This window comes from Miniopterus schreibersii (assembly GCF_964146895.1).
Source record: "Miniopterus schreibersii genome assembly, chromosome: 4".
Lineage (NCBI taxonomy): Eukaryota > Metazoa > Chordata > Mammalia > Chiroptera > Miniopteridae > Miniopterus > Miniopterus schreibersii.
In genome coordinates, this window is record NC_138105.1 from 50,866,004 (window position 1) to 50,887,560 (window position 21,557).

General features: G+C 32.4%; 1 protein-coding gene across 3 annotated transcripts in view; it reads left to right on the top strand.

Annotated features, from left to right (window-relative positions):
- Positions 1 to 21,557, top strand: part of FSTL5 (follistatin like 5) — a 494,012-nt gene that overhangs the window by 418,640 nt on the left and 53,815 nt on the right. For all 3 annotated transcript variants that reach the window (XM_081134469.1, XM_081134467.1, XM_081134468.1), the window contains one exon: positions 10,630 to 10,779. In XM_081134469.1, the coding sequence (XP_080990595.1) occupies positions 10,630 to 10,779 (150 nt within the window). The remainder of the gene's footprint in view (positions 1 to 10,629; positions 10,780 to 21,557) is intronic.

Sequence of the window (21,557 nt, forward strand, 5' to 3'; positions counted from 1 at the left end):
GTAAGCTTAAGGTTGAGGGAACAGCAGTGGGAAGTATGTAAATTGTACAGCATCATTTTAATGGAGTTGTATAGCATGTTAACTGAGTTAAGTAATTTTATCTAAGGTAGCATATTAAGCCTTGTTTAAGAGATTATTAATAAGTACCAGCCAAGTTATTTGAATAAATGTGACCAGAATGATGTATATGTCACACAATCTATTGCCATCATTTTAAAACATTTTTATAAGAGTAATAAGGACCAACTATACACATATGAGTACATTCTATGCATCTTATAAAGAAATGTATTTGCATTAATTTAATTTGGATATTTCAGTAGCAATTTCTTAAGGGTAAAACTGAACAGTCTGACATCAAAAATTATTCATACACATGCCTTTAAACATGAAACATTTTAATTCTGAAATTTACAAAGTCATATAAATTTATCTAATATGGATCTTAAACTAGTATGTTTAAGATTTGGTTTTACTGAAAAAAAAAGTACTATTTCTTTTTTCAAATAAACCTATTTGCATGGTAAAAATAATACAAAAAGGCTTAGATATAAAGTAGAATACAACAATACATTAATAAAATAGTACATCACAGTCAAGTGGAGTGCATAACAGTGGCACAGGGATGGTTCACACACAAAAATCAATGTAATACACCACATCAACAACAGAAAGGTTAAAAATCATATAATCTTATCAATAGACAGAAAAAACATTTGATAAGCTACAACAGCCATTTATGAGTAAAACACTCAATAAAATTGATATAGAAGAAAAGTGCCTTAATATAATAAAGGCCATATATGACACATCCTCAGCTAATTTCCTACTCTGGTTAAAAACTGAAAGCTTTTCCTCTAAGATCAGGGACAAAACAAGGATGTCCACTCACATCGCTCTTATTCAACATAGTGCTAGCCATAGCAATCAGGCAAGATAAAGAAATAAAAGGCATCCAAATTGGGGATGAAGAAGTAAAAGTGTCACTCTTTGCAGGTAACATTATTTATATAGAAACCCCTAAAGACTCCACCAAATAACTATGAAAAATGCATTTCCTATGATAAGAGCAGAAGATGAGTTTAGCATATTTAAAAATAGGTATACTAGAATAATATTCATTAAAATATAATTCTTTACTATGTAATTTTCAACATACAGTTATTTACTAATATGACTTCACAAATTTTAACTTATAGCTGATAGCTCATTTTTTAGATTATTTGGAAAACTTAAAGATGGAATACAATAATAACATATCTGATTATATCATTTGCATACATTTTAAAAGATTTACATTAAACTAAATTACAGAGGTAGTTTTGGTGAATTTTTACTCATTGATGTTTTCATGTTATTATGCAAGAAATTTTCTGAACTGCATAATGCATCCAGACCCCTTTCTAATATGTCAGTAAAGAAGACAAGAAAAATATAATTCTGGGGGCAATATAACAAATAAAGATATAATTATAAAGAGAAAGGACAAAGTAAATGGACTTCTTGTCTGTATCTTCCTACCTATAAAAAGGGTAGGTGCAGAGCTAAATTATTTTTTTAATGTAACATTTATTTTTAAAGGCTTACAAAATATGATTTAAAGTGAATCTATTTTTGTAGTTTATATTTAATACAATATAGCAAAATACATATGTATACAAATTATTTGCTAGTATACTTTCACTACATACCAGTAAGAAATAGAATGTAGATCATTTGCAATAATAATTAACCAGTAAATAATATAGCCCATGCTAAAATAAACTTTAAAGAAGGTTCATCTAACAGGTACAGTGTAAGAGTTCCTTTGTAGAGCAAATTTATGTGTGAATTACAATAAAGTTTAATAATAGAAATTCAAATAATTATCCTATAAACAGCTTTATAATTCTTGAAGATTAGTCTATCACACTTCATAATAACTTTTTCCAGTCAATAGTACTTTTGGAAAAATTATTAGCCCTATCTTCCAAATTAGGTGCTTGCTTCTGTGCTGGACAATACGGGAAGATGGAAGAACTCATTCAACATGAAATATCACCATCTTCATTGTGAGATTATGTGCTACAGAAAAAGTTCAATTCATAAAAAAATATTACACTGTATTGAACCTAATGCAGATAATCCAACAATCATAAAATTAATTTAATGTATGCTTTTATGTTAGCATTTTTAAAGTATTTATGACAGTAAGTTACTTATGGGGGAGATTACTCTACATAGGCATACTTGGAAATTTAGTCAGTAAAACCTGTTTTGCTCCTCAAGTACTGTTACCAAAAAGAGAAATATGTAGCCCTGGCCAGGTGGCTCAGTTGGTTGGAATGTCATCCCACTCACCAAAAGGTTTCAATTTCGATTCCAAGTCAGGGCACATACTTAGGTTACAGGCCAGTCCCCAATCTGGGAGTATGGGAGGCAACCGACCAATATTTCTCTCTCATCAATGTTTCTCTCTCTCTCTCTCTCTCTCTTTCTCCCCTTCTTGTCTCTCTAAAATCTATTTTAAAAATATCATCGGACTAGGATTTTAGAAAAAAGAAATGTGTAAAATGTGCGTTATCAAAACTCATGTCTCACTACTAAAAGAAAGACAAAGGTTTAAAGAAGAGAAGAGGAACTTACAACGTTTCTGACATTCCATGTTGTTCAAGTTATTTGACCCTAAACAAAGTTTATTCTTGTTTCCTCTTTATCTAATGGACTAGTAGCAATAAAAAATAATTTAACTTACTCTATTTTAAAATAAGAATTTGGAAGCATCAGGGCAAATTAATACAAATACATTTATTTAAAATGTTTAAAACAAGCAATTTTAGCCCTGGCCAGGTAGCTCAATTGGTTAGAGCGTCTTTCCCATGTGCCAAGGTTGTGGATTTGACCCCCATCAGGGCACATGTAAGACTCAACCAATGAATGCATAGATAAATGGAACAACAAATTTCTCTCAGTCTCTCTCTCAAAAATAAAAAAGTAAAAAAAAATTATATTTACAGATTTAATTTCTCTGCATTCTTCTATTGCTAAAGCAAATATAGATTCTGAATGAGTAAGGCCTATGAGATGGATAATCAAGCAGGAAAAGGAAATGAATTTCACAGCAGAAGAATGAAGTAAGAAACCTGAAGTTCAGTTCTAACAACCATGTTTTAAAACTAACACATTCACAAACTATCTTTAAACATTTGACAGACTTTTATGTAAAATTTGAAAGAGTATTTCTATTTGCTTCAAAAAGAACCAAATTCTAAATGATTGGAAGCTGTAAGGAGGCAGAGTTAAGCTCATTAATCAAAATTAAAAAGACTACCTTATGAAGCCTTCTCCCTGTTTTCAAATTAATAAAGAAAATTAGATATCCAGATGTCAGAGAAATTGTAGACAGGCTTGTATATACTTTGAGTACTTAAACAAATGTTTTATTGATCTTTTAAATTATGAGTCTATAAATCGTTAGTTGAAAGGGACCATTTAAGCAAATATTCTCCACTTCTACTTAAAGAAACTAGTACAGGATGTGTTTGCAAGAAGTAAGGCCCATCTCCCGATGATATTCACTAGTGTTTAAAGTGATGTCATGATTAAAATGAACTTTTCATCTTATTAAAGAAAGGTTTACACACTAAAGTCAGCTTTTTGTGGGGGGAAGTGTCAGTTAGGTTTATGTGTTACTTGGTAAGAAAAAAAAATTAATCTGATTTTTTCCCTTAGCTAACTCACTCACTAATTGTTTTTATGAAACAATGTTAGGAGAGAATATCATTGCTTCTCTACAAATCAAATCTTCATTACATTGGGGGAGAAATAAACATAACTAATTCTTTAATTCCAACTATGCACACTACCATTTAGTGAAGTTGATCCACCCTACACCCTAGGCCGATGTAATTTACATTTCCTGATATACACCATAATTGTCTGACTCCTTTCATGTTTAATGTTCTCTTTCAGTTCAAATAACTTTCTGCCAGTCTCTATTTATTTGTTCTTCAACCTCATTGGAAGCCTTTGGTCTTGATATTTAGTTTGATTTTCCCATTATATAAATTTACGCCTTTCCCAACAGACTTTAAGTCCCACCCCTGGGATTCTCAGTGCCCACTGGCATCTAGACCAACCCTGGCCAAGATTCCAGTTCATTTACAGGAAGCAGGAGAACCAAGACACAAACCATCTAGTCCTGTATTTACAAAATGTCTGGTGTTTTCTTCTCTTATGTTCTGCAGGCATTTGAAATTTAAAAATCTCTAAATTTATTTTTCTAAATAGGCTATTTTAACCTAAAACAGTATTTTTATGAACTGGTAAAACATTTTTTGTTTCAGCAGAGTAGAAATAATTTGTATAGCTTTGAATTTTTTTTTTATTAAAACAATTGACAATATCCTAATGGAGAGATGAGAAAAGTCAGGTGATTTGTTCAATGTCACAGACCTGCCAAATAATAAAGGGGGAAAAACTAATTCTCCCGACCACATATTCAACAGGCATTCCATGCTAAGAGTAACTCTTTAAAACTTTCAAATATCCATAGTGAATGTCTATTAAAAACATTATGGAAATTTGAATAAACAATTGTATGAAAAATGTGTAGATTATTATAGTTTTTATTACATGTAGCCCATAGAGAATTTTCTATATGAAAATAACAGGTAACATTTATTGATCACTTTCAAGCATGATTTATTTAACCTGCATAATAATCCTATGTGATGGGCGATATTATTATACCAGTGAGGTAAACAAAGCTTAAAAGGAGTATTAACATCGTTACTATGAGTATAGAGCTGAATGTTATTACATCCAGGTCTGGTTGACCTCAAATCCTGTCTTCTTAGTGTTTCTAATAACATAATGCTATCAGCTTCATTTTTATTGTAACACTGAAAGACAAAAATACATTCCTCTGGTCTCAAAAGAAAAGATGAAAATTTCTGTCATGTGATCTTTGTACCTTGATATACTAGAATCAAAATTCTGCTATGAGAGTTTTCTAAAATAGGTTAAATTAAGGAAAATCAGCCCCTAACTTGACGTGACTACTTACGTTTTGACTAATATGAACTAGATTATTTATGACATTTTAATAAATGAAAAGGCAGATAGAATGAGATAAATTGAAAATATCTAATTAAGAAAAGAGCAGTTGTATTGGTTGGGTTATAAGCAGTGATCTCAATTAAAAATTGATGAAAGTAATTTAACCTCATTTTCTCTTGAAAAAATGTTCCAATTAAGGGAGATAGCCATTGATATAAAATTGTTTAATGCATTATTGTAAGATCTAGTTTTTTAAAAAATCTTGCAAAGCAAGATTAAAAATACATAATATATCTAATATATTCACAAATAGTTTAACTTTATTATATACATTTCCATGTGGCTATAAAATATATTCTGGGAATCGAAACCTAAATATTCCAATCTAGTTAAAAAGAACCCTTGTCTCATTTGTCTGGATTCATGATAAACTAGACAAATCCTCATTGAGAGCAATTATTGACATTCTATTATGTTTGATAAAGTAAACATTAGCTTTTCAAGTGTTCCATTCACTTTTCTATTTTTCTTAATAGACTTGAATTGTGACTTTTGGATTTTAAAAAGTGATACTTAAAAGAGAGAGAAAACTAGAAAAGAAAAGAAAGCTAAAAATTAGTGCCATTAAAATGATTTGTGGGAAAGAACCACTTTGGGTTTTGCTCAATCTATTTTTTTTTAAAACCAGTAGGTAGTTTCCACCCCATGAAACCCTCAGGTAGGCTTGACAGGGTCCAAGCTGGTCTAAATTCTGTTCAAGGGGATAGGTCCACTAATCATGCATGTGGATATTATGGCAATGTAAATTGCTATAAAAGATTCTAAATAGTTATCTTTAATTTCTGTAATATTATCAGCTTAATAACAGATGATATGCCAACAGGTACTTGTCCAAAGACCACATTTTGAATCATGCTGTTCTAGATTTTAGTTCTCAATGATTCTGGATGACATGGCCTAGTGTTTAACATCATGATTGAAAAATATACATGTTTTTTTTGCTATAAGTGACAGTTAAAAACTTAAACATATATTTATTGAGGAAATATTTCAAACTTAAATGCTTATATTTGCGTATTTATTAAAACACCAAACCCTCTCTCTACACCTGTGACTCAATACACGTTTCCAGTGGTCCTGTACTTATCTAGGAGTGTGTATATACTACCCTTGGGTGAATCCACAATGCCAACTAGTTCAATGCCTAATTTGGATGTATATATCTTAGGTCAACTTTTTTTGTTACATACTTATTTCTACCTTCATTATAATACTAATGCCAGTTTGTTTTCTTTCACAGCTATGTATATTACATGATGCATTTGTATTCCGAGTTATGCAGAAAATCAAATATTTACTTTTATTTATGTCTTTGAGAAACCTAACCTATTAATGTTTAATTAGCTGCCTTTTCAGTGCTTTGTTACCCATGCAACTAAGCCTGGTATTCCTTTGATTACTAAATCTACATTAAAACTTTAAAGAGAGGATATTTTACATACCAACTATAATTATGTTCTATACATAGGTTTATTCATGATTATTATTGTCAATTTTGCTCTTTGTTATTTTACTAGCTAATAATCCTGTTATTTTATAGAACTGCTGAGGGTTTTAAAGTTCCCTAATATAAATCAAGCCTTATTATCTACCTCCAGGTACATACTATCTATTATCTATCATTGTGCATGTATCTCTTACCTATCTAATGTATCTATCATCTATCTATCTATGTGTGGTTATGAGTGTGTGCACGTATTTTACTTTTTTTTAATTTATTTTCTACTTAATGTCAAATCACTTTTACTACATCCATTAGTATAGCATACTTTTTTCCTCTATTATGTCATCATTTCAAATTGTTCATTCAACAGTTTTGTCTGGAAAGGGACCAAATGTGGAAGGCCTGGGTGTCATCTGGCCATGGCAATAATAAAGCAATAAGAATGCAAGTCCTCTCAGAGGAATTTAATGTAAAGGAAATAGAGCAGAAAACCAGAGTCTGAGGTTTAGCTTTCTTGAATTCACAATTAGAGAACAGAAGATAAAGAAGCCATTATAGACAGAATTTTAACTAATAGGATTAAAGTGATAACTAGGGTAGGGACATATCCTAGAAGCCCTGTTCAGCAACATTTTATTCTTCCAAGGTTCAGATAGTAAATATTGTAGGTTTTGCAGTCCATATGGCTTTTGTCTGCCATTATGGCATGAAAGCACTCACAGACAAAATTTAAATAAATGGTTGTAGTTGTGTTCCAATTAACCTTTATTTATGTAAGTCTGAATTCCATAGAATATTCATAAGTCATGAAATAATAGTATTCTTTCTCTTTGTTCATTTTTACCATTAAAAATGCTAAAAACATTCTGAGTTCCTGGACAAAAATACCAAAATAGGCAGTGGACTGGATTTGGTCTGGGGCTCTTGTTTGCCGATCCTTGTTTTACAAGAATAAAAGAACATTTTAGGAAGAACCAATTGCCTGGACAGCCAAACACAGAAGAAATGCTAAGCAAGTTGAGAGCAGGCATTCTCTCATATTCATGTTTTTATTTCCAAACATAGCTTTACACAGTACCTTTCACATAGTAAGTGGTCAGTAAGTGCTTCCCAACAAGAACTGAAGACTAATGATTGGAAATTCTGAAGCCTCCGTGACTTTTCAGGACACCTCTTTTGGAGGGGGTAGGATGTTGAACGCCAGCCTGAAGGACGAGCAGCCCACAGGTCAGGAGATGGAAGTGAGGTTTTAGACGGACTGGAAGGGAAAGCAGATGAAGCCAAGTAATTATGTTTTATTGTTGGCTTCTTAAATTACAGGAGAGTGTGCAGGTTTGAGTACTTGGAGACATAACTATAGTTAGAAATGAAATGTAGGGCAGCTCTTTCCGAAGGCAAAGGACGGTGCACGAATCTGTGATTAGAGAAGAAGGAGAGGAGGGACTGGGGGCGGAAACTTGGTGAGTTGGGTGCAAGGGAAACGAGGCTACTTGTGACAATAGCATGCGTTCCTGCCACGAATGACGCAAGATGTGCCCAAAGGGGGCTGTAAAAGATGAGTGCTTTTAAAAATCTATTTAACCTACGTATGTTTAGCAAATCAGGTATTATCAACAGTATTTTAATTGCTAAGTCAAAACTTTCATCATCGCTAGTAATATATCTTGTACCCCTTCACAATTTTTGATAGGTTGATACATACCCAGTAAATATGTAATTAAATGTAGAAATAACCCAAAGAGAAATAGACAATTTCTTATAATGAACTAGAATTGCCGTTTTCTTACTGACTACTCATCCTCATGACTTCTAATATCTTATTAATTCTTTTTGCTCTAAATGGTAGTTATACATTTCTACAAAAAGTAATTTAATGATACACTCTGATAGAATTTGTGACAATTTTCCTCATCAGTATGTATTATCTTAATCTTATTTTGCATCTCTGGTATTTTTTAGCTTCTCTTTTATCCCATTAAGAGCATAATGCATGTGAAAACATTCCTCTACAATTTTTATCCACAGGAATAAATATTAATTTATGTAATCTAAAAAAATAAGAGTGCTATTGTAAAATGGGACCTAATAGACTGTAATCAGAAATAATGGCATAAAGGGAAGCAAAGAAAATTGAGGCTGACTGACAGGAAACTTTTAATGGCTTTGTAAAAATGATTGTGAATCTGGCCAGGGACATCCTATAGGGACAGCATAAAAATAGGAGGTAATTCCCAGCAGAGTCATTTATTTTACTGTTGAATAGTTTTGTAGCAAACAAAGGGGTGGAAATTGCTCCTGGTTCAGCAGTTGTTTGTATGACAGTTATGTGTCAGGCCACTCACACTTCCTGTAATTTTGTCAGGCTTCATTGGTAACTTTTACACAACAGCAAAGAATTTGTAAACAATTTCCCTGTATTCTGAGCCTTTCATCAACCTTAGGTCCCACTTTTTTCTCACCTCTTCATGCCTCTCAAGTACATATTTTATATAGTGTTTGATTATCACAAAATAGGTTCTTCTCAAAGATATTTAATGTACTTCTGAGGGAAAATGTTAGCCATACAAAATAACATTTCAGTAAATTGATGAATGAAAAGTACAATATTCTTCTCTATTTCTGGGCATGTGCTGAGAACAGGTTTCTGCCTTCAGGTTTGTGCCATGGACATTATTCAGGATAACCCTACAGGTAGTCATCATAGAATAAAATGGAGTTACAGTCCATGAAATGGATTTAATTTCATATCTCTAAAACTACCAGAAGCATACATTAGAAGTTTAGTTTTCAGGGTTTTTTGGTTTTTTGGGGGTGGGGGGGAATTGTTTTATTTTGTTTTGCTAATGTCCTAGGAGCCTGAAACAACCTGTGCTGTTTAGACATTACCGCTCTGTGTTCTTGGTGTTCTGGCCGAACCTGACAACCTCTGCACTAGATCTTAAAAATTAGTAGACACTCCAGGTCCTCCTGAATCAGATCTGAAGCTCGGAGAACAAAAACAGCAGACCACAAACTGGACTTCTCATTCCAGAGTGCTCTGGTTTTTACATCATTTTCCAAATGTTATGCTAACAGGAAAACCACCTATTATGGTCATGCTACCTGAGAAGGGTTACACTGTTGAATTGTTTATTTTAATCATTAAATGCCTAATGTGGTTTATCTGCTGTATTATCTTTGAATTAAAAAAAATGTTTTGTGGTGCTGATAATGAAAACGTTGATTTTGTTTCATGATTATTAAATATAAATAGTGAACGGAATTTCGGATGAAAAATTAGGTTTTTACTTGAATTAGAGAAGAGAGTATTTAATTTAAGAGTTACTAACTAACTGGAGTATACAAATCAATAAATTAGATATCAGTAATCATTGATCACACCTATATCATAAAGCAAGTAAAATACATAAATCAATGTTGATCATTATATCATAATATAAAAAAGTATTTATCATAACACACATATTTTGTGTACAGTTCAAAAAAATCTCGTTAGTAGTTTTTCTAACTATAATTAAATTGAGAGAATTACAAAACCAATAAACCAGTGAATAAAAGGATATCTGAAACAAAAATAATGAGCTAAGTGACATTTCTTGTATTTGTGATGTTTCTGCCAGCACAAATCACAAGGGCTGAGATATCCCTTCAAAATTCATTTTTTGACAAAGTTCAGGAAAAGAAGAAATAGAGATTGATTTGGGGGTTTTTTGCCTCATTTATGGCCACTAAGCCCAAACTGCAATATTCAACCAGAAGGCAGTTCTAGGGTAAAAAGGTAGAATAAAAAGGTTGGGCAGATTAAAAGACTGTAAAATTTGACCCTGATGCCAAAGTGAAAAATTAAGTAGCCATTCTGAATAACTATCTAACATCCACATTTATTTCTATAAATATTTAATGGGCTTAGGTATGTACTATATACTGTTGTGATTAATTTAACTCTTTCTGTATTTATATTTATTATTATATTTAACTTTTGATGCTAAAAGTAGTAAAACATCAATTAATTTTATATAGAATATGACCATGCCCATATTATAATTTAAGACATTCATTTTATTTTTCTATTTTCTAAATTACAGGATGAAGTCTGTCCCAAAGCTGAAGGAGATGAAGTTCAGAAATGTGTGTGGGCCTCAGCTGTTAACGTCAAAGACAAGTTCATTTATGTTGCACAGCCAACTTTGGACAGAGTCCTAATTGTTGATGTGCAATCCCAAAAAGTTGTTCAGGTATGAATGATTCCTACTTTTGAAAGTGACTAAAATTATTTACTTTACTTTAACTTGTGCTTTGCCATTTGATTGTCATTTTTAACTTGTTTCATTACTTGGATAACTGGAAAATATATGTATTTTCTGCAAACACTCCCCTCTTTCTGCTCCTTGAGCCTAACGAATTAAGTAAATAATTTAAATATCTTTTGTTTTCAAAAATTTGATTCTGTAAACACATCATAATACTAACATGATTAGTTTCACAAAAATCATCCTCAGAGTTGTTTATTCTTCCTGGAGCAAGGAGAGTCCCAGTCAGAAGCCAATTAAGGTATCTATTTATCATCCCAGAAGCAGTATTATATTTTTCTCATTTGATTTTTAGCCAAGGCTGAGATAATAAAAGACTTTACTAGATAATAGTAACTTAATAGGTCCTAATTACTATAGTAGTGAAAAAAATACTAATATGTACATAGGTCAATGACAGAGACAAATATCTCTAACAAGTATTTCTATGGACATGGTTATGAAAAACTATGTTGGTTTGAGCTACCAAATACTTCATTCCCTGATCTTTCCAAGACTGTCCAATGTGGACAATCTGCTTGATCTCAGCTGCACAACAACCAAGGGGCAGTGCGGGATTTGCATCAAGGCAATCTGGTTCCAGTATCTGGGCTCTTGACTATTGTGATCTATGGCTTCTTAGTTCAAAAGAAACAAACTTAAAATAACTTTATAAGATACATATAAATAGAAGTAACAACTGAGATGTCGGGGGCTCATGGGGAGGCCAGGAGAGGCCTCTTCCCAGTGGCAGTGTCCAGGTTCTTGTCCCCACACAAGAAAGAAATCAGGAATGAGACAGAAAGATTCAGCAAAGCACAGAGTTTTATTAAAGTGAAACTTTACACTCAAATAAAGGGAGTGCAGTCAGCCGCAAGAAGTAAGTCGCCCTAAAGGGTTTTGGAGACTAGGCTTATATTTTGGGCTAGTGAAGAGGAATTTATGGGTGGGTGGATCTGGGCAGAGTTGATGTGGGGCAGGAGAGGCACCACTTTCTCAATGGGAGGGGGAGTTTTTGTCCATTTTTGGTCCTTTGCAATAGTGTCATGGCCTCAGTGCATGATGGGTACTGGTCTCTCTGCAATACTAATAATATTATAATAGCATTATAATAGGTTATAGATCACCTTTTGACAAGGGTGCTTGGCCCAGCTGGATAAATCTGATTCTTGTTTGTCTCTTCTGTTTCCTTTGTAGCCTGTTTCCTTTTGTAAGCCTGTTTCCATACAGAAGGGGATGTCCTGCCTCAACTGTACATATCTTATAAAGTTATACCATAAATACTCACTTAGCATCATCCATAGGTTCTGTGACTTTAAACGGAATGTATAATGAAACCAATTTTACCATAGGCTAATTGATGTAGATAAAAGTTAAGTTCCTATAGCATCTCATCACTATTATAATGAAATAATGTTGAATGAATTGACCTTATTTGATGACCTAGTGTATTAAGGATTAGGTCAATTAATATCTATAAGACATTTACAGCAGAGCTTGGTCTATAGAAGTGCTACATACCTGTTTGCTGTCAGAATTTCTGAGAGACACTGGAACCTAACAATTCCTTATATTTACAGAGATTTTTTGCACCAACATTTGTTTAAAATTGAATATTGAGGAAGCTGTTAGTCCCTGTAATGTAGATTCCTGACTAGAACCACAAAAAAGTGATACAAAGTTCGAAGTTAGGGCTTTTCATCTAAGAGTCCTTAACAGCTTCACAGGAATTGATGAAATTATCCATCTATCCATCCATCCTGTATACATTTATTGATTGCCTATGATGAGATATATTAGGTATTAGAAATAAAAGAATGAAAAGTGTTTTTATTACAAAGCTCTGGTATTTCCAGGCTTACACATTTACAGTCAATTCCTAATGTGAAAGTACAATAATGAGTATTATGAGGAATAACTGTTATACTAGAAAATTCTGAGGCCTCCAAAGTTACGCAGTTTTCATGTATGTCTAATCTAATGGTCTAATATCTAATGTGAGAATATGTTTTTCTGTATATTTCACCTATGTGTCTGATTTTGAAACAGTTAGATTTTTGACCAGGTTAATTTTATTTTAATACCAGCTGCAACATAGGACAACAAATTACAGGCATTCTGTTTGGGATTATCGAGGTACTTTTCCCAGCAGATTAAAAGTAGATGTGTTTCAGGAATAATCAAGATGGTCTTTACATACAATTTTCAAACTAGAAAACTACATAGACTGAATATGTGTTCCCTACTAGATATTTAAAAGTGAGAAAGGCAAATATCATTTACCATACACATAACTTCCAGTTTTATAAAATGATGTAAAATTTTAAGTTAATAGAAAATATCAATAATGAAATGTTCACGCAATGGTAAAAAATCACATGAATTATTTTATTTTTCAAAGAGCTTATAAATGCTTATGAAATACCAGGAGAATGTAAAAGACATACAATGCTAAAATATTAAAAATCATATTGTGATATAATCATGGTTGTGGACATTTTTCAGGTGAGAATTTAACACTTTTTATAGGTCAGAAAACTGAGCGAGAGTCTAAATGGGTTCTCCTTATGATCTTATTAAAATAATAATGTTTTATTACTCTCTCTAGTCATTACCTATCCAAAGTAACCATTTCATAGATTTCTGTCACCATAAATATTGACTGATTCTGAGTCCTACATAAATGAAAATACATAATATTCACTACTTGTATCAGCTAATTTGGCTTTACATTATAATTGTGAGGTTATTTTGTTTGCATATAGCTGTTTAGTGCTTTTCTTTTTTTGCTGCAGAGAAGTCTATTTCAGTTGATTCTCACTGTTTACTGATTTTGTACTTAAAAATTCACCTCTCTTCAATTTACTTAGAACCACAAGATCAATACTCATGGTGCTTTTGTGGTCATTCACAGAGTGGTGAAAAATTTGTCACCCAACGTTCACATTCCCAGCTGAGCTTATATACAATAAACAAGTGATCTTTTCATGGTGTATTTAGTGTCCTTTTTTTCTTTCTTTCTTTTTTCTTTTTCTTTTTTTTTTTTGTTTTTGCTGGCAATTTTGCTGTTTAAATGGCACACAAATATAGTGTTGAAATGCTTATACAAAAAGCTATGATGTAACTAATAGTAAAGCTTCATTCAAGCATTAGTTGTAGTGCTCTTTGACTTTGAGTTCAATGTTAATTAATAAACAATATATACTAAATAAAGTGTCTTTGAACAGAAATACAATTAAAAAAAGGTTATTTATATTATTGATCAGTTGATGCACTTGAGGAAAATATTGTTACCAGAGTCTCATAGGAACCTAACTTTATGTTTCCCCTAGGAGCAGTGAATGGTTCAAAATTCAGAAATTCAGTGTTTGTGGTGATTTTACAGAATGACTACCACTAATAATGAGAAACAATGTGTTTGAATATATATCACACTTAATTTACCATTAATAGTAGAAATGATAAATTCCAGAAGTATATTAGAGGAGATAATGGAAAAAGGGAAAGTTATTTTTTATATCAAAATGAGTCATAATGAGTGAAAAATTTCTATAGAATAATAAAAATAATGTATACATATATAAATACACATTTATATTATACTTTATTATACAACCTGTAAGATGAAATATATAAACCCTCAGATTTAGAAAGTACAGTGAAACTCAAGTGAAAAAATTCAATACCTAAATATATTGATATGATGCAGCCAAACATCAAGACAAAGGAAGATCTTAAAAATGGCAGATGAAATACCATAAGAACAACAGCAATTTTCTCAATAGCAATAATGAGTGCCAAAATAAAGTGAAATAGTAGTATTAGAAGACTAAGTGAAAATACAATATATTCTAATATTATATAATCAGTGCAAATATAATTCTAAAAGCAGAGCATAATTGTTTTATTGTCAGATATGCAAAAACATAGACTTTATCACCAATAGAAATTGGAACAGAACTGGTAAAAAGTAGTCTATTAAGAAAATATGAAAATAAAAACATGATTTTTTATAATTTTATAAAGGGATTATTGCTATGCTACTAGAAGTGATTGACATATGGTTAAAGTGAGAAGCATGTGATACTTCTATACTAGATAAATCAACAGCCAAAATTAATAACATGTGAATTGAACAACACTATTACTTGCTTGAACTAACTGACCTATGTATTAACCTTTGCATCCAACAATGATTAAATATACATTATCACTAAACATTTTACTGTCTTAGTTCAGGCTGCTATATACTAAATACAACACAGGTTGTGAACAACAGAAATTTATTTCTCACAGTTCTGAGTCTGGAAAGTTCAAAACTAAGGTGGCAGCATGGTCGTGATTGGGAGAGGGCCCTCTTTCTGGTTCACAGTTGGTGCCATCTTACTGTGTCTTCGCCTGGGGGAAGGGCGAGGGATTTCTGTGGGGTCTTTTAATGAAAGTACTAATCTTATTTATGAAGGCCTTATTCTAATGACTTAATCACTTCCCTTAGGGCCTCACCTCCTGATGCCATTATCTTTGGGGGTTAGGATTTCAATATATGAATTTGGGGAGACACAAACATTCAGACCACAGCATTCACTAAGTGAAACATTTACTGAAAATGACCACATGCTAGAATATAAACTAAGTCTCAAGACATATTAATGAAACTATTCTGTACAAATTCTCTGACTCAATGTTAAGCTATCAACAATACCAAATAAATTTAAAATGTTACTATCAAGTAATATTGATAATCATGATTAAATCATTGACTCCAAGTAAGTCTGCTTTTGACGCAATTTGGCTACCTTAAAAAAAATAATTAATAAACTGAAAACAAAGCATTTAACCACACGACTTTAAAATTTAAGTGAAGAAATTAGAATAATCTACATGAGAAGAGGAAAGCATAAGATACATATATAAAGATACAATGGAATTAACGTATAGAAGGTTTTTTTCCATAAAGACTAATTAAAAGGAAACTCTTTGGGAATTTTTTCAAAAATCAAGGACAAAAGTCACAACACTATTAGAATTAAATAAAAGAAGAGATAAACACAATCCCAGCAGAGAGTGAAAGGAGCTAAGAAAATATTGAAGTAAAAGTCACGGTAATAAATTTTGGAAACATACTGGAGAACAGAAAAATGAAAGGGAAAATGTAAGTGAATAATATGTAACCCAAGAAGGAACATAAAAGGAACACTTTTATGACTAATTAATGAACTGATTTAAGAGCACTGAAAAGAAAAATTCTGTCCCAGATGGATTTAGAGGTGAAAATTCTTCCAAATTTTAAAGTACCATTTGTGCAGGAAATTCTATGAAAACTAGTAATTTAAAAATGTGTATCTTTGTTAACGTGGTGGTTTACTTCCTTAAACAGCATTGTTATATTTTATTATTACAAAAAAAATATTTTCCTGACAACATAAGATTTTACAAACTTCAGTATAAATTATTACCATCAGGGTATATTTGTTTTCAATGGCTGCATCAGTATCATTTCCATCTGCAGATTTAAAAGTAAAAGGTCATAATTTTTAAATGGAAGATATAACCTTGGTGTTGCTTAAAACATCAAACGGCTATTGCTTTTCCTCTTATTAAAATATTTGTAAGACGGTCATACAGGTGATATTTTGCTCTATACATGATTAACTAATAAACAACTGACCTCATTTTGTCTTCTGTGGAGCAAAATCAGGTTCTTCTTGGATACAGAAGTGGCTTATTGTAACACCTAGGGAGTATTCTTAAGTGTCATCAGCAGTCTCCTCTAGCCATTAGCACATTATCTTGAGAATCTACATCATTAGTTTAAATTAGGTTCACTTAATTAGCCAGATGGTACTCTCCTTGTCAGATTGATAAACAAGCTGTGCCACACTGTTCCTTCATGTCAAGATTAAACCCCAAGTTCTGTGTATCTTTGTTGCTATTACCAGTATTTCACCCTTACAATATAAATCATTTTTATAGAAGCTGATACAACTGGCCTATGACCAAGTGTAGCATGCTTTTAAAAATTTTTTGTATTTGTTGCATCCCCTCAGGAAATATTGATGAATTTGTATGCCTATAGGTATATTGGGATTTTAAGGGAGTTTAGGTTTTCAGATCAAAGCAATAAAGGAAAGAAAAACCCTCATAGTGTAAGTAAATTGTATCCATAAACAATGTTTTAAAATATTAAAGAAAATATCTCTATCAATATATTTATAAAGCTGCAACAAATACAAAATTATTACATTATATAGCATATCTTAAACATAGTTTTACAAAGCAATAAGATTAGAAATTAATTCATTATACTATAACACTCTGAAAATGGTACTTAAATGGATGATTAAGAAATATAGAAGCTAAGGCCTGAATATGTAGATTCTTACTATTAATTATAATAACAAAATATTAAGTTATTTTAAATATATTTGTGAAAATGTTTATTAAATCAATAAATCTTTGGACAAAGGATTATGGCTTAATTATCTGAATATCACCAGGCCAAGCATAGTCTACTATGTATACAGAATTGTAGTGTTTATGATATGGAAGAGAAATTTCCAATTTACAGTATTAGAACCTTTTATTTAAACAAAGTTTTATAGAGTTACTCAATAGGTCAAAGCTGTTCTTCTTTGTTCTCTTTTGGTAAGGGTTAAAATCACCTGCTACAAATAATTCTCATTTCCATAGGCTTCTCAAGGCAGAGTCTGAGAACAATTTTTCTAGCAAAAAAAATTGGTAAACAAATGCAAATTTATGCTAAGTAATAAATGAGCATTCTATGTGGGTTAATTTTGAGGTGAAAGATGAGCATATATAAAATGTTTTTTCACAATTCCATATTTTTGAATGTTATCTTTTAACATATCATTTTCCTGATAAATGGTTGGTGGCTGCAAAAAACAAAAAATATACACTAATGGTCTCCAATGTGGAGAGTATACAATACAAGGGAGGTGAAAGACGACTACTTGTGGGAAGGGAATTCTAGCATGTCATCCATAATTATTTTAATCTTAAAAAACCATATTGCATTCTATGAATCTTTAATATATGGACCGATATTGGAGGCCTGAATTCACCTGTTAGTCAGATGCTGATGCAACACATAGTGGATACATGAGGGTATCTTGAAAGTGAAAGTTTACAATAGGGAGAGATTGACATTGGTCCCCTTAGTCTTTTGTTCACTTGGATCTGTAAAAAAAAGGAATAACAATAGTGCATCCATCAAAAAAAGGTGGTTGTGACGATTAAATAACAATAAATGTTATTTGTAAAATATTTAGAAATAAAAGGTGTTCATAATAAGCTTGGTGCAGAACATAATTGTTTTTATTAAATAAAATAATAATGATGATCTTAGTAATAAGTTTTGGCATTTTCAGTTTTGCAATTTGCTTTTACCAATTAAGTAGATTTAGAGGTTCATTAATTATATACTGAGTACGACTATTTTCAAGTATTGTTCTCAGTGTGTAGATTGTATCATTATCTAAACAAATTAAAAAAGCTTGCCTTCTTGGAGTCTAGAATAAATTGCATGGAGACAGACAATGAAAAATAATACCGAAAATACAAATTATATAATTTTATAGTAATTTTTATCAGAAAAGTTAAAAGGATAGAGGAAGGCCACGTGGCATTGGGAAAGCTAAGGGTGAGGGCAATCTCACAAGAGGAAGGCTCTTCACAGTGTTGAACAGGATGGCAGCTGGCTCACCCAGGCAGTTCTGAGGAGAGCAGGTGCCTAGGAAGCTGACACTGAGCCCTCTAGGGGAGGCCCTTTGGGGAAAAGCCTTCGAAAGGCCTAGGGAGGCTCCTGCGAGGCCCAGCAAGGAGGCTAAGAGCATCTGGGTCAGAGGCATGGAGGGAGGGAGAGTGGGTGAGGGCGCCTGAGAAGGAAGGCTGGGGAGCTGGGAGCAGGTCAGGCTGGGCCCGGCGTCATGGTCAGGAATTGCAGCTTTTCCCCGGAGGGCCGTGAGAAGACACTGCAGTGGAAGGCAGGCTCGGCCCTTCCCTGGGTGTGGGGTCCGGGAGAAAAGGGCAGGCGAGGGAATAGAATCCTTACCGTCCTTTTCATTAAAAGTGGAGAAACATTTTAACTATTTCATTACACAGAGGCTTTCAGGTTTAATTGTGGAAAGGAAATTCTTTAAAAAGGTGTCAGAAATAGTGCTTTTCTCTTTTACAAAAGCTAATGGTTTAAATTTCCTGATGACTCACAGTAATTTCCAGAGTAGACTAGCAGACATTTTGTAAAATCCAATACATGTAATTTATTCCTTTCAAAAGTGGATGGTGTAAGTAGGAAAATATCTGTGCGGTCTTTTGTTGTTGTTGTTTTACTGAAAATTGTTTTATGACAAGATTATCCTGAAGAAGGTTGTTTGGAAATATTTTTGTCATTGTTATATGATTTTGTTGCTGAAAACCATATAAATGTTCCCTCTGTAAAATGTGTTATATCTGCACACTTGGAAACTTGTAAACAGGTTTTTCCTAAGACTTAAACATTTTCCAAATAAAATGTTAGATGTACTTTTCTTCATACTGACCTGCATATATTTTTCAGTTCTGACATGCTTTTATAACTGAAAACCAAAATAAACTGAATTAAATACCAAATCTTAGAAATGCTAAAATGCAAAATGTTCAAAAATTTTGTAGAACCAGTGAACAGACATTTTAAAAATTCTGAAGTTGTTTTGAAAGTTGATATTTTTCTCTTTTAAATACATATGTCTTACTTGATTTGAAGACAATTAATCATGGATTGCTCCTGAAACTCCTGGACCATTTTCTCATAATTAACTTTTAAAAATATAATAATAATAATAATAATGTCTGTTTTCCTATTTATAAAAGTATTCATATTTTAAGGCTCAATTAAAACATCTTCTCTCCCTACCCCTCCTCCTGTATTGCATTCTTCCTCTGGATTTCATGGCATTTAGTCCTTGATTTTATTTTGTGACATGCACCACGTTATTTTAAGTTCTTTCACCCTCTAGATATAAGTTTGTCAAGGACAAAGACTGTGCTTATTTACTTTCTCTCCTAGGTCTCAGTCTTATCATTTGCTAAGTAAGGGTATTATATTTCTAACTTTGAAACACGATGATGCCGTTATAAAAATATCTCTAGTTCGGCTAGTTTTTCTAATAGTCAGGGTAGTATTTCCATAGTGCTTACTATTTACCAGGCACAGCCTAGGCAGTTTGTATTTACTACCTCACCTATTATTCATAATGACCTTTGGAAGTTGCTATTATCACTGTCGTCATTGTATTATAGAAGAAGCTGAGCCACAGAACAGTTTAGCAACTTCCTAAGGTATTTATTATTATTATTATTATTAATAATAATAATTATTTTAAATTTAAGTGAAGACACTAAGATTTGAAGTCTGCTTTGGAGTACATGCTCCTAAGTAGGGTGTACACTGCCTCTCAGTGACTCTCCTCTAGGACTGTATATCTTATACAGATGGCACTACACATATTTGAGCCCATGGGTTTATTACCATCTTCCAAAAGAGAAAATAAAAATAATATTTCTTATACGTGAGGCATAAATAGGACGGAGACATATCCATGCATTGTCAGGAACTAAACTATCAGCTAGACTGGATAGTCTTTCACATGTAGAGAGGTTCCCACTTTGGGAAGAAGCAAAGACTATCAAATCCCAGCCCTGCTGATCACTGGCTAGAAGACTACTGGTAAGACAGAGTCTCAGTTTCTATATCCTGTTTTATGTGGATAGTAATATAACCTATGGATTGTGGTATGCCCATGCAAGACACTGCTTATGAAACGGCCCCGTGAATAGAAAAGAACCTTATGAGAGCTGGAAAATTTTATTCAAATTGTTCCCTAATACTAACAGGTATTTAAAGATCTTTGTTCTTTTTATAACTGTTCCTGAAAAATTGAATAACAACAAGGTCTTTTTATTATTGCTTTTTTGTTTGTATTGAACTTAAATCTTTAATGTTTTAAAGATCTAAAGATTATTCCATTTTAAGCTACATGCAAAACAGGCTGACCATTATAGTCATACACAGATCAAGTTTAACATAAGGGGGAAATATGAAAAATCAAAGCAAATCTTACTGCTTTGTTAGTGTAATTGTTAATGATGGCTTTTTTTGCTCTACGTGCATTGGAATGATCAACTAGTACATGAAGGATTTAGATGAAACATCTGGCATGCAGTTGAGTACAATTAACAAAATACTAGACTAACCATTTCTTAAACAATAATGCCATTTAATTATTTCAAATAACATTAAATCTAGGGATAGTTATTCTGAGCTTGTGCAGCTACTCAAGGTTATAATCAAGAATTCAGTTCCCTTTTATTTTTCTCTGGCTGAATCCCCAAAGTGTTGACTTTTCCTTCTTAAGTTTATTGTTTGATGGCCTCAAAGTGGCTTTGGAAATCAAGGCTTAATATTCTCGTATGACAACATTCAAAATACGAAGAGAAAGGGTGGTGCAAGGAAGGCTCCTCTTTTTATTGTCTCTTTTGATGGAAATGCAATATCATTCTCAGAAATCATTAATCACACAAAAACTTCATAATACATAAACTAGAATATGCCATGTGACCACCCCTAGCCTCTGGAGAAGATGGGAAACTGTTTTTGTCAAAGGACAATGGAATTAGTCATTGGCTTAAATCTCTGGTGCTCATTTTCCCTGAGAATATTGCTGCCT